Consider the following 13,107-nt stretch of genomic DNA (forward strand, 5'->3'; position numbering starts at 1 on the left):
AGGGTCCCCTTTCTCCCTCACTGCTCTGCATGCATCCGTCCCGAAGCTGTGCTCTGTAGTTAGAGGAGGACTGTTCTTCCGTCAAGGGTGTACGAGTTGCTGCCCTCCCTTGCTAGAACCTCCAAAGAAGCTCTCAGGGTCCAGCTGCAGGAGGACCTAGGCTAGTCAAGCTTCCAAGGCTCCAGACACATCCAAATGAGGCGCCACATGGGATGATCTGCCTTTCTTTTGAAAAAAAAAATTTTTTTAAGTATCTGGTAAGTGCCCAGCTCTGATCAGGGGCCCAAGACATGTCAGCTCTGGGTCACTGAATTTATCCAGCTGGGCCCCCACAGGGTAGATGTGAGGGAGACAGGCAATGGGGGAAGGGATTCCCTCTGCAGTGTGTCCCTGCTTTCAGAGCTGATGGGGCACCTCTGGAGACCTCTCCCTTGATTTCATTACTTCCACTTCCTCCCCTAACTGGATTAGATGGCAGTCTATGAAATCCAGGGCAGCGAGATTGGCTTTCTGCCTGGAAATGAGGAGAGATGTCATTACAGGTCCTGAATCAGCATCTCGCCCCAGTCCCAGGGGCCACCTGGTCAATGGGGAGTTCGTCGTTGCCTGGCTAGTTGTTCTCTCCTTCGTTCTCTCCCGTATCCATCTACCCATGCGTCCATCCGGTATGCATTCTGTAGTTCTCCTGCTCCAGCCAGTCTGGTGTTCAGCTGTTCTGAGCAGCAGACACATGTGGTGCTTTTTCCTATCTAAAACGCAGGGACAACAAAACAACCACAAACCACCTGACTCAGATGCTGTACAGAGCCACTGGTGTGTTCAGTGGGGAGCCTCTCATTGAACCTTGGCTTCCCTAAACCATAGCCACTGGGAGAGGCAGGTGAGAGAGATAGCCAGGCCTGAAGCCCAGGGACAAAACAGGCCCAGGAGTTTTGGTTATGAAGTACAATAGGTGCCAAAATCAACCTCAAGATCCCACCCAAGGCTTCATTCTTCTCCTTCCAAGAACCTTCATAGAGCTGCTTTCTCTTCGGAATGATCTGTCCCTGTACCCATCTGACGGGGTGGGTGGGAGATGAGGCCCACCCTGGACTGGATCCATCTGTCCTTGCATGACTATCCCTTACTCTACTGACATAAGCCTGAAGAGACTTCATGTTAATGAATTTCTGCATGCCAAATTTTATTTTTCTTAGAAGACTTTATTTATTTATTTTATTAGGGAAAGAGAGACAAACAGAGCAGGGGAAGGAGGGACAGAGGGAGAGGGAGAGACTCTACAGCAGACTCTCTACCTAACACAGAGCCCCACGCGGGGCTCGATCTCATGACGCTGAGACCATGACCTGAGCCAAAACCAAGAGTCAGACGTTAACCGACGGAGCCACCCAGGCGCCCCATGAACTTCTGCATACAAAATTTTATTTAAAAGGGAGTCATTATTTAAAGGATCCAAGTGGTAAAGTGAAGGGTGCTTGTCCTGCTTCATCCGGTTCATACGTGTGGGTTTTTATATAGTGTCCACTTCAAGAGAGGCCCACCCGTACTTGGTCTTCCTCTGTTTGTTCAGGGTCAGACATTCAGGCACCTCTAACCCTGAGCTCATCCTGTGCTGGCTGGCACTGTGCCCATTGTTCTGTTTGCTTCTAGCACAGACTGTGGCATATTTATCTGCTACGTGGCCAAGACAGAATTCCAACAACTGATGTAGGGTAGAAGGTCATCTCTGAGGTCCCTACAGTTTTGAACAACATGCATGTGTTAGGGCTGACCACGGGTTTCCAAGAGAGCTTTAAAGTAACCTCTCCTCAAAGGGAGCATCACACGTGTCCCTAAGCCCAGGGAACTTAAAGTTTGGGCAGAAAAACAAAAATGGCAAATGAGGCTGGCATTAGAGAGCCGTGTGAGAGCAGAGAGAGCTAGCTTCGGGGCTGGAAGACCCCAGAACAGCTTTGAGCAGGTGTGGGTGGAGGCCGTCCAGATTTCCTGGAGAGGCTGGGATCTGAGTGGCGTTGAGTTCTAGACCAGCAGAGATGAGAGCTGCCGTTGTGCCAAGGGGAGACGAGAAGAGGAAAAAGAACCTGGGAGGACAAGGAGGAGGCTCAGCAGAGTAGAGAGAGAGGAGACTGTTGAACAGGTGATAGGTGGGAGGTTAACGGCAGGCGTGGAATAGAAAAGAAATCTCCCCAGCAAAGGGTGGCAAAGGGGCATGGCGAGTTTCAAGGCTGTGGTTACTGTACCAAATGTGAGAGTCCTGGATGGCACGGTTTGGTTATTGCTGTGACGAATAGTTATTGAGCACATACAATGAGGCAGACACTGGGGATAAACAAAGTCTCTGCTTACTTGTCACTTGCGCTCTAGTGTGGGGATCAGAGGGAGGCAGACGGTAAACAAGCAAAATCAGTTTTTGCAAGTTCAATTTTCTGGTAGAGTTAAGAACTGTGAACAGTAAAACAGGATAATGTGACTGGAGCATATATTGGAGGAGGGTGACTTTAGAGAGGATGGGCCTCTCTCTTGAAGGCGAGGGCCTCTCTGGGAAGACCGCGTCTGGGCTGAAATCTGAACGACGAGAAGAGGACAGCCGTGTAAAGACTCATGAGGCTATCTGAGCAGAGAGCACAGCAGAGGGAAAGGCCCTGAGGCAGGAGAGGTTGGCTTATTGGAGGGTTGGCCAGGACAGTGTGGTAAGACCCCAGGGAGCAAGGGGGCAGGTGGTAGGCGGTAGACAGGGGCCAGGCATGCAGGGCTCCCTGAGCCATGAAGAGGAGCGGCTTGGGGGATCTAGAAAGGACATTTGTGGTAGAGAGACCCAGAAGTTTCTTTGCACCTTCTCTTCCCAGAAGCCGGAAAACTTCTTGACGCCAAACAACAGCCAGGTTCTGCCCATCCTGGACCCCAAGATCTTAGACGAGAAGCTGGGTACCATCCGTGAGTCCTGGTCCAAGGCCACCGTGAGCTCTATGATGGACTCCAGCACATCTACGTCTCAGGAAACAGAGATAGAGCCTCAGGTGCCCAGGATGTCCTATGAAATGGTGAGTGTCTCCACCCAGTGCTGGGAGGGCCAGAGCGGCCATAGGGGTCACAGGGAAGGGCTTTGACTGTCACCTGGTTCACGCCTCAGGTGGCAAGGAGACCTCCCTTCAGGCACACTCTGTATGTGACTCACCCCCCAAGCGAAACTGGTGGAAGGTGTGGATTTTTCATTTCACAGAGTTTCTTCACGTTTCGAATGGAACTCCCACACAATTTCCTTCAAAGCAAACCCTTGCAACACTTGTAAGACAGGGATCCATTGATTCAAGTAGTGATCAACCCAGAACTTTCTCAGGAGCATGTCCCCTGGGTAAGGGGAAGCCCCTCTGAGTCATTAGGTTAAATTTCTCAAAGAGGAGATTGAGGCTCAAAGAAAAGAGGGCGCCATCTTTGGTCACAGGGTCTGTGTCCTTGGTCATGGGAACAGTGGTTGAACAGGGGCTGGGAAAGGGTTGGTGAAGGTGGCCAAGGTGGTGTCTTAATTTGGTGAGGGGTCAGTGCTGGGTCCTGACCCCTTAATGCAGGGAAGTAAAGAACGGGCCACCAAAAGACAGTCCAGCCAGAGTCCCCACTTGGGGTACCACAGGTGAATTCATGTGCGGCTTCCTCCCTTCTTCCACAGCGGGTCCCATGGGGAACGCTGCTCAGAAAGATCCTGAGGAAAGGCCCCAGCCAAGGCCACTGGTCCCTAGGGAAGCCCCGGGGCTCCCCCTCTCAGGACCTTCCCCTCTCCACCGAAAACCTCCGCATTTTCCCCTGGCACTTCTGCACCTTTCTGGAACATGTCGCATCAGATGAATAGGAAAGGTTGCTGTCTGCTGGGAGTGCCCAGGATGCTCCCACCCCAGAGCAGGTGCCAGCGCTCCCATGGGCCACCTTCTACACCCCCGTCTCTCACCTCCGCCCCTTGGGAAAGCAGTGCTCAGGGCTGACTTGCCAGCTTAGCTCTCAACTGGGTTAAAAATAAACATTCAGACCTTGTTTTTGGAGACTTTGGCAGCATGAATAGTGCCTGTGGTCTGTCTTCGCCTTGTCCTAAGGATTCAACCCTCAGAGGCGGCACTGGCCAGCAGCAGGTTAGCCAAGAGCAGGACCTGCTCTTGAGCAAGAGGTCGAGTAACCGTTGTGAGCAATGGAGGGGAGGAAGAGAAATAAGGGCCCAAGGGCACTAAGACAAAATTCTGGAAGGCTCTGAGCACATGCAAGGGGGCTTAGGGCTCCCCTATACCCACAGGCGATGAGAGCGGCTGTGAGTTGGGTGCATGTGTCCAGAGAAGCACGCCCCCTCCGGAATCACCCAGTACACCTGTCGGTGGGCTGGTCCCTCCACCCTCCCCCTTGCTGGGCACCTGGCAAGATAGATGGTGGTGAATACTTACTGGGCTATGTAATGGAAGCCCTGGCTGGACAGCAAGATCATCAGCAAGAAGCTTAGAGGGCATGTAGTCCACTCTTCTAATTTGATGAAAGATGGCAATGAGGAGGCCCTGAGGTGGGGTGACCCTGACCCCATTCTCCCATGTTGCCTTGGTTCTAACCAGGGGAAAACAGGTAGGTGCGGAGGCCTGAGCACCCAGCCCTGCACTGTTCAGCCAACCTGACAGCACGGGCTCCCTTAGACTCTCACGCAGTATTCAGTACACTGGGCCTGCTCTTCCCCCTTCCCCATCACAGCCTGTGTCAGGCCCAGCCTGTCCCCTCCTGGTTCCTGACTCTTGGATCCACTCCATTTTCCCTCCCAACCCTGCCTTCAGTCCTCCAACCCATCGTGTGTCCCTTCCTCCTTCTCTCTCTCTCTCTCTTTGTCTCTCTCTCGGCTCAGATTTACCATCCAGCTTTTCCCGCCTCTGATCCTTTGCCAGAGGTCGTCCTGCAGACCCAGCCCCCAGCTCCAGCTCCTGCCCGCTCACCAGAGCTTGCAAGGACCCAGGCAGGACCCAGACATCCACATGGCCAGCAGAGCCCCGTCCCAAGCAATAGACCGTGGCTGGGTAACAACAATGTGCAGCTCCGTGAAATTACAGGTGGCCATGTAGCCATGGGTCACCGTTCCATAGCAACCACACGAAATGACGTAGCAATAAACCAGCTCATGCAAACGAGACAAAGTGACAAGTGCCGAAATGCAGTCAGGGGGCAGTGGCGTATGGGGGCACAGCGACAGAGCCCAGCCCTATGACGTGACTCCACTGCACTGGACGGTAGGACGCGCAGACACAGAACACGGTAGCACGGAAGCTGCACATAGAGTCGCAGGGCAGGAGAAGAGACTCGACCAACACGGGCACACAGCGGGGTGGCACTGGCACCAGGCACCATCACCGTGTGTGGTCAGCAGCAGGCCTGGGGGGCCGGCAGTGGGCGCCCAGCGACATGGCCGTGGTTGAGCGGTGAGCCAGCGACCACCAGCCTCCCTCTTCACCCCGCCACTGCGCTCAGACTGTGAGCCTCTCAGCAGCACCCGATTCCTGGAGTTTGTCTGTCTGGTTTTGTAGTGCGGCCCCCAGAGCCCAAGAAACAATTTTGCCTCTGGGTCCCTCCAGAGCCTACTCTGGCTTAATAGGAAATTGAACATTTTCTGGAGAAGGGAGCACCTTGGGAAGGGAGAGGGGAATGGGGGGGACACAGGGTGTGTCCCCTGTCTGCCGGGAGGCCGCAGAGGCTCCCCGCTGCCCCAGGGCCTGCCAGTCCCAGCGCTGTAGCCCCCACGAGCCCTCCCAGGCTCCCTTCCCCTAGTGCACCCTTGGGTCTGCTTCGTTCCCAGCTGCAGGCCAGCCAGGTCTCCCATCTCGGACTGGTTTTAACACACGCCTCTCAAGTGCCACTTTGTCCACGTGGTGCGAAGCGCCTGTCCCGAGTGGACCCCCTGGGACCAGGGTCCCGAGGGTGTGGTCTCAGGTCAGGTGTAGGGCTTGGCAGAGCTGGAGGAAGCCTCCATCTCCCTTCTGAGCAACCCAGGGAGTCTTTTTGGAAGAGGTGGGCTTTTGAGTGTGAAGAGTGTGTCGTTAAGATTCGTCTTGAGCATGAACTCCCAAACATTACACAACTTGCAAGCATTCCCTTTCACCCCTACACCCCCCTCCCCGAGCCCACCTCATGCTGAGCCAGGCAATGTCAAGAGCAGGGAAGATGAGGGGCTGGTTCCATTCGCAGAGGGCTTGTAAAGCCCCCGTTGTGTGCCCGGATCCCGCATTCCCCGGCGGTGGCGACCTCAGCAATTCCTCCAGCCTGCCAGAAACCCAGAACCCCCCACCCCTGCTGGCTGCCCAGTGCTGTGTCCAGCTGTGCAGGGGGGAGGGTGGTGCAGGAAGAGGCCAAGGCCCTGAGCCCTGGAAGTTCCCAGCAGGCAGCAGCGAGCCACACTCCAAGAAACAACAGAGAGACGCAGAGCAGGCACACAGGAAATACTTGGCAAGGGATAAATGGCAAAGGGGCATGGTCAAGACCATTTATCTTCTTAAGTGCCACACTTACCCAGCATTGCTGGGCACACCTAGTGAGCCCTCAGTAAAGAGAGGGGAGCAAGGAAGGCTTCCTGGAGGAGGCAGAAGTACTCGGTTACTATTCAAGAAGTGTGTGTTCGGTGTTGTTGGTAGTGCAGAAATTCTAGCACAGGGCCTTTACCCTCTTCTCTCCCCCTCGATACCTCCATTTGCCAACCCCACACACACCTCCTTTTCCCTCTCTCTCTCCCCACCCTCTCTCCATTTCTGCCTCTTCCTACTCCTGCCTTTCTTTAGTTTCCTCAATTTCTTTCTAATTCTCTGGCTTTCTCTCTCTGACTCCCTCTGTTTTCCTCCCTCCCTCCCTTTTTTCCTCCTGTGCTCAGAGATTTGTGGCAGACCAGAGGGCCCTCATAGCAGCAGATGAATAATTGACAAGGGTTGTTTAAAGATTCAGTGGAGTTTTTCCAACCTCACCACACTGGAATAACTCATTTCTTTCATTCTCTCTTTGAAAGCCTTTCCCCCTCCCTCCATCTCTCCCCATCGTGGTCCCCACATGCCCGCCCACCTCTGTGTGCAGCTTTTGTCTCTCTCCCTTTCCTAAGTCTGCTGGACCCCAGAATGATCCCTGGATCCTCATTTCTTTAACTTCACTTCCCCCGCTGCACCACCCCCTTTAACCTCTCCTAAGGGTGGTAGGCTGACTTCAGTTCCTCTGGACATTTCCCCAAGAAAGAGGGCCCCATTTCATGGGCGAGGAGAGGAAGGAAGGCCCCAGGAATGGTGCTGTCTGTCAGGTCGCACAGCAGCAGAGGTGGGGTTGAGACCACGGGAGGGCAGGCCTCCCAGCCCAGGGTCCCCCCAGGCAGGTGGACAGGGGCTGGCTCTGCCACAACTTCCCAGGGTGGTTCTGAGCACTGTGTCCCTGAGCCTGGAACACAGGAGAGCTGCTTACCCTGCTTTAACTGCCCCGTAGGGCCAGATGGGACAGAGGAGGGGCCGGTGGTGTAGCAGAGATACCTGGGAGTGGGGTCCTGTGTGCCTGCCTGGAGTGGCCCGAGGGCACCCAGCCATCCCTGTTTGCGCAGGACCAAGGGGTCCCCGAGCCATAGGACTTGCAGTGCTACATCAGAGACAGACTCAGGTGAACCAGGAAGAGGGTCACCCTGCACCGCCTGGGCCCTCCTGACCCCAGCCCTGCTCCCTTCATGGTTGCCACACCCTCAGCGACAGGGCACACGCCCTCTGCCCACCCAGCCCCGCTCCGCACTGTCCCCTGCTCTCACAGAGCTCTCACCACCTCCTTGAAGTGACCTTGAACTCCCATCCTCCCTCTGGGCCCCAGGTCCTTCCTCTGTCAGCAGAGGTTGGAGCAGATGTTCTGGAGTTCTCCCCTCCTCCGGGCTCCTGTGCTGTGACCAGAGCCTTGGTCCTGCCCTTGGGGCCCCCACCCAGGATGAAGTCTGCAGGCTGGTGCAGCTGAGAAGCTCAGAGCAGGCCTGCTCCCAAGGCACCACCTGGTGGCAGGTGATGGGTCCTGGCTGTAGTTACCTGAGTATGACAGTCCCAAGTGTCCGTGACTTGCAGGAATGGCTGTCTGGGGTGATGGGGTCACAAAGCCCCAGAGCCTGGGGTTGGCCCCCAGGAGCCGAGTAAGATTGAGCCCAACCTGGGAGGCAGATCGCCCGGGGCCTGTGTCTGAGCCCCACCAGAAGGCCCCGATACTTTGGGCCACAAAAGGCAGAGAAAACACCAGAGAATCAGAGAGAGACAGGGAGAACATAGAGCCATCTGGCGCCTACCTTAACAGCCTCCAACCGGATGCGCCTGACTCAGTGTCCCCTCCCGCCCATGCCATACAAACCACCAGACACATTTCCAAAACATGGCTGTCACCTTATCCCTCTCGCTCCAGCCCCTCGCTCTCTGTAGCCCCCTGCTCCACTGCCCAGTGCCCCTGGCCCCAGTTTGCCGGGTCTGTCTACTGTCCTGTCGCCTCTGTAAGCACCCCTGTCCTGTCCACCTGGCCAGAGGCCCAGGAAGGGGCATACGTTCATCACACAAGCACCATGTCACACCCACCCCACACCAGCCCTCCCCAGCTCCTCGCCTGCACTCCTGCGGCCCCTCAACTGTGAGCCCAGCGTCTGGCACTGGGGGGAGAGGAGTCCTAAACACAGATCTTGGAGTGTGCAGCTCTCCCAGCTCCCAGGCTCAGCTGAGACCCTCACCAGCTCCTGACTCTGTCCTTATCTTCTTCCACCATTTCCTACACATACACACGGAGAGAGAGAGGGCACGCACTAGCGTTTGAAGAAGGGAGGGAGGGGAGAAAGGTAAGAAGGAAGCAATAAGGAGACCATCGTACTTGTGCCCTGTTCTCGGCCCCCCTGCAGCCCCTCCTCCCCTTCTCTCCATGTGCCCTAGCAGACTCCGGTCCCCACCACTCAAGAGCTGTGTGACCTTGGAAAAATCACGCCACCTCTCTGTGCCGGTCTCCTCATTGTTAAGTGGCAGGAATACTCTCCCCTGTCCCCCTCTCGAGGCTGCAAGGAGGATTAACAAGAGCAGATGGCAGTGCGTTGGAAACCGAAGGGCTGTTCGCTGTGTGGGAGGCTTAGGACTGTTCATGGGCCCTTTGAGATGGTGGGGGAAGCGGGGGTGGGGGGCGGGGGGAGGCACGGGTCCTGTAGACCTCCGCCCTCTGACCCTTTCTCCAGAAGGGCTGTTCCCAGATCCCTGGCCCACTCCTCTCCCCTCTGTGCCCCCGCCCTCCCAGTCTCTGGTGGGCCATTCTCCTCCCCCATCCATCACCTGGGACTAAAGAGATTAATAAACAAGACTCATAACTCAGCGGCTGGGACGCAGCAGATATTTACGGCTCCGTTTCAATTTGCAGAGAGATTAAGTGTTTGTCGATTTATTGTCTCTTGGTGTGTGTGAGCGCTGAGCAAGGCCCCCCGCAGGCCAGCTGCCCTCCCCCACTCCACATTCTCACACACTTGTGGGTGCACCACCCCTTGCCTGGTCCCTGGAGCAGGTGGGGAGCCCGGTGCTGCCCAGCCAGGGAAAGCCACTGGCCACTGGAGTGCACTTGTCTTCCTGATCAACTTGACCAGAGGAGCAAGTGACGTTGGCCCCCAGGCCCATGGAACAGGGTTATTAGACCAGATGGAGGGGTACCATCCTTAGATGATTCAGAGGGTCCTTCCCGGCCTTCCCCCATACTCGTCTCCCCCCTCTCATAGGGCAAGGGTCCGTGGGGTTGGGTAAATGTGCCCTAGAGCCCAAGGCCCACAGTTCTAGATCACTTTCTGGGTATCCAAGACCCCAGGAGTCCCTGCTCAGATGGACGTGAGCCTGCTCTTGAGAACCACGCAGGCCTCTTCTCAAAGTCCGTCCTCCCCAGAGTGGAGTACTTTCAGGGAGAAGCCTGGATAGGCCCAGGGGATGGCCCTCCGGGGAGGGAGGGTGGCACATGCTGAGAGCCTCCTCTTACACCCCCTGTCGCAGGCCCCACAGACAGTAGGGATTGGATCTGGAAGGGGAGGCACACTTCCAATGACAAAGCCTCCCAGCCCAGCTCGGGAGGAGTCTGCAGGGGCCAAGGGGAGTGAGACAGCAATGGGGAGGCTGGCAAGAAAGGGGGCACCAGCCCCAGGGGCTGCCCCAAGAACGAGAGTGCTGGAGGAGCCAAGAAGGGGGCACAGAGAACAAATGTCAAGTGCTCCCCCACTCCCATGGACCTCGAGCTGCCTCTCTCCTTCCCTGTTGACTTTGTAGTCTGGCACAGGCATTCATTCATTCATTCGGCCAGGTTTTTGTCCGTGTGCTATGTGCCACACCCTGTTACCTTGCCCTGCAGAGCCCTCTCATCTGTGCAGCTCAAGCAGAATCGAGTCCCATCTCCACCACTCAAGAACTGTGTGACCTTGGGTAAATCACTGCACCTCTCTGGGCTTGTCTCTTCTGTTGCATGGAGGGAATACTCTCCCCGTACCCGACAGCTGAGGCTTTGGAGAGGAGTAACGAGAGAGTGGATGGCAATGCAGGAAACTTTGCAGGAGGCGTATTAATAGTCACCGTGTTCGAGCCAGAGAGGGGTGGGGAGGGGAGAAGCAGCACACCTCACCCAGGCCTGCCCCTCTGACCCTTCTCCGGAAGCACATCCTGAGCTCAGTGACAGTGACTTAAAGATAACTCCCCACGGAAGTCCCTGTCCTCAGGAAGCCCCAATTCAGCAGGAGAGACACATCAGGGATCCATGCAAGAGGGTGGCCAGGACTGGGGTGCAGTCTGCTCAGGATTATGGGGGCACAGGGGGAGTGTACTTAACCCTAACCCCCACCCCACCCCTGCCCCCCAGATATTAGTCTTCAGTGGTTATTAGTATGAAAGCCATGACGGATCTTTGATTTGCTGGTAGAAAAGAAGTACAGGTTAGTGAACTTGTTCCTGTAAGAGGAATCTGTTGAGTTGAGATTACCTATGTGTCTGTGTCTGTGTGTCTGTCTGTCTCCATATCTCTTCTCCAGGTGGGACCCTGGCGGGGGTCTCACCAAGAGGCACTGTGGGGCCCTCAAGCTAGTCCCTTCCTTCCAAACTAGTCCTCAAGCTAGGACCTCAGTTTCTTTTTCTGTAAAATGGGGAGACTGCATTCCTGCAGTGAGAGATGAGGAAGTCTTAAGGTGTGGAATTGAGGACTAAGGAATAGACGGGACAGAGGGTTGGCCAAATCAGGGCCTGCCCCAAGCACCCAAAGATCAGGCTGAGAGGAGATGTGGATGAGGGGCCCACTGGGGCAGAACCCCCCACCAGAGGAGCAAGAAAATTAACAGCCAGGGGAGCATGGGATAGGAGGGGCACCTAGAGACCTGGGTCCGGTTCTGATCTGCCGCTGACCTGAGCAGTCGCCCGGGCTGCCCCCCTCCCCTCTGTGGAGTGAGGGGCGTGGTGTTGATGATTTCCTTTTTCATCTGACAAACAAGGCAGTTGGAGGTAGGATGACCTCTGGCTCTGCTCCTTAGCGACACGGCTGGCACCGCGCTCTGTCACTGCCCATCTCAGCTCCTGATCAAACACGGGGTGTGGGGGGCAGAAGTGTGGCTCTCTCAGTAAATAACGCCATGATGATGAGGCCATAAATTGCTGAGGGCTTGAAGCATCGATTGGTGAGGGTAGGAGGGACTACAGAAACCCGGGGTGACGCCTGGGAAATGGGGCTCATTCCTTCTGCAAACTGCCAGCTTAGCCCATTCTTTTAATAATACCAATTATATCCATCAATCTTTAGTGAGCTCTTACTCTGCTCCCAGAACTTTCATCATAATCTCATTTCCTCCTTGCACCAACCTGATGAAGGACGGACAGTTATCATCCCCACTTTACAGTTGGGGAAAGTGCTGGAAGCTCAGTAGCCCTCCCAGGACCCTAGGGCAAGACTGAGGGAGAGCATTCATTGGTCCAGCACAGGGGCTCCATGCCTGCTCCTGCAGCTGCCTTGGTCGGTCCTCGTGACTCAGAACTCAACAGCCTGATGAGCTCGACTCATCGCGTTCCTGGTCCATCTGTCTGGGTGGGAGGGCTGCCTCAGTTTGCTGGTAAAACACCAAAACAGAGCTCTGGGGCTGCAGGTCCCCTCCCCAGGCCCACCCCAAACCTTTGAGAGTATAGGCAGAGAGGTCTACACACCATACGTCTGAACCCCAAATAATGAAAAGTTATCAATTAAGCTGTAGCTAACAAACCATCAAACATGTTCTATTCTTTCTTCACAAATAGAAGAGAATTCCCAGATTCCACACTGGCCCCTGGCAACATGAGGAGAGCGGCTCCCAGCCCCTGCTCCTAGTCCCCCATATCCTAGGAGACATCCGCTTCACCTCTAACCAGGCTGTTTCTGTCCCATACCTTAAGGGCCCAATGATCATGTGAGACCTTTCACATTGTCTTCAGGGGAACAGGCCCTGGGAGTAGGGGGGAATTTCGGGGTCTCAGGTGGGGCTGTGGTCTGGAAGGGTGCTTCGGCTCTGGGTCAGCCCACGGGGAAGGTGGCAGCCCTGAGATGGCCAGAGCAGGACCCTCTAACACACAGGACCCAAGGCAGGGGCCCTGCTTGTCCAAGGCTAAGGGCAGAACAGCCCCTCCCCCAGCACAGTGACCCTACGACGCTGTACTCCTGAGCTCCGATTAAATGCTTTTCAGTACAATCCAATTTCCTCCTGACATGGACTAGAAAAGCCCAGTCTGTGCACGTGCGCGTGCGCGCACACACACACACATACACACAATACATTTGGTGTTAAATACCCAATCAGGTCCAAAGATAATAGAGAAGGGCCAGTTCACTCCCAGTTTAATCAGATAAAATGCCCATTCATCGGCTCCTGCGCGGCAGACGTCCCTTCCTCAGCCACCAGGACTGCGTGGAGGGGGCGGAGGGGCTGCAAGAGAGGGGCTGGAGCAGGGGAACCGTGGGGAGGAGAAACGGGCTGAGTAGGTGGGCTGTGCCTTTAAATCTTCAAGGAGGGGGGACAGCATTGCCCACGGGGGACTAATTATCCTTCAGCCTTTAGCCACTCTTACTCAAACAGACAAAAGGGGGGCTCAGCAGCCCCTG

The 13,107-nt window shown here is 55.6% G+C and overlaps 1 protein-coding gene across 1 annotated transcript in view; it reads left to right on the top strand.

Annotated features, from left to right (window-relative positions):
* The window catches only part of CCDC33 (coiled-coil domain containing 33), a 109,415-nt gene that overhangs the window by 60,945 nt on the left and 35,363 nt on the right, over positions 1 to 13,107 (top strand). The window contains exon 12 of the mRNA XM_044391948.3: positions 2,847 to 3,041. Coding sequence (XP_044247883.2) covers positions 2,847 to 3,041 — 195 coding nt within the window. The remainder of the gene's footprint in view (positions 1 to 2,846; positions 3,042 to 13,107) is intronic.

This window comes from Ursus arctos, unplaced genomic scaffold (genome assembly GCF_023065955.2).
Source record: "Ursus arctos isolate Adak ecotype North America unplaced genomic scaffold, UrsArc2.0 scaffold_28, whole genome shotgun sequence".
Taxonomy (NCBI): Eukaryota; Metazoa; Chordata; class Mammalia; order Carnivora; family Ursidae; genus Ursus; species Ursus arctos.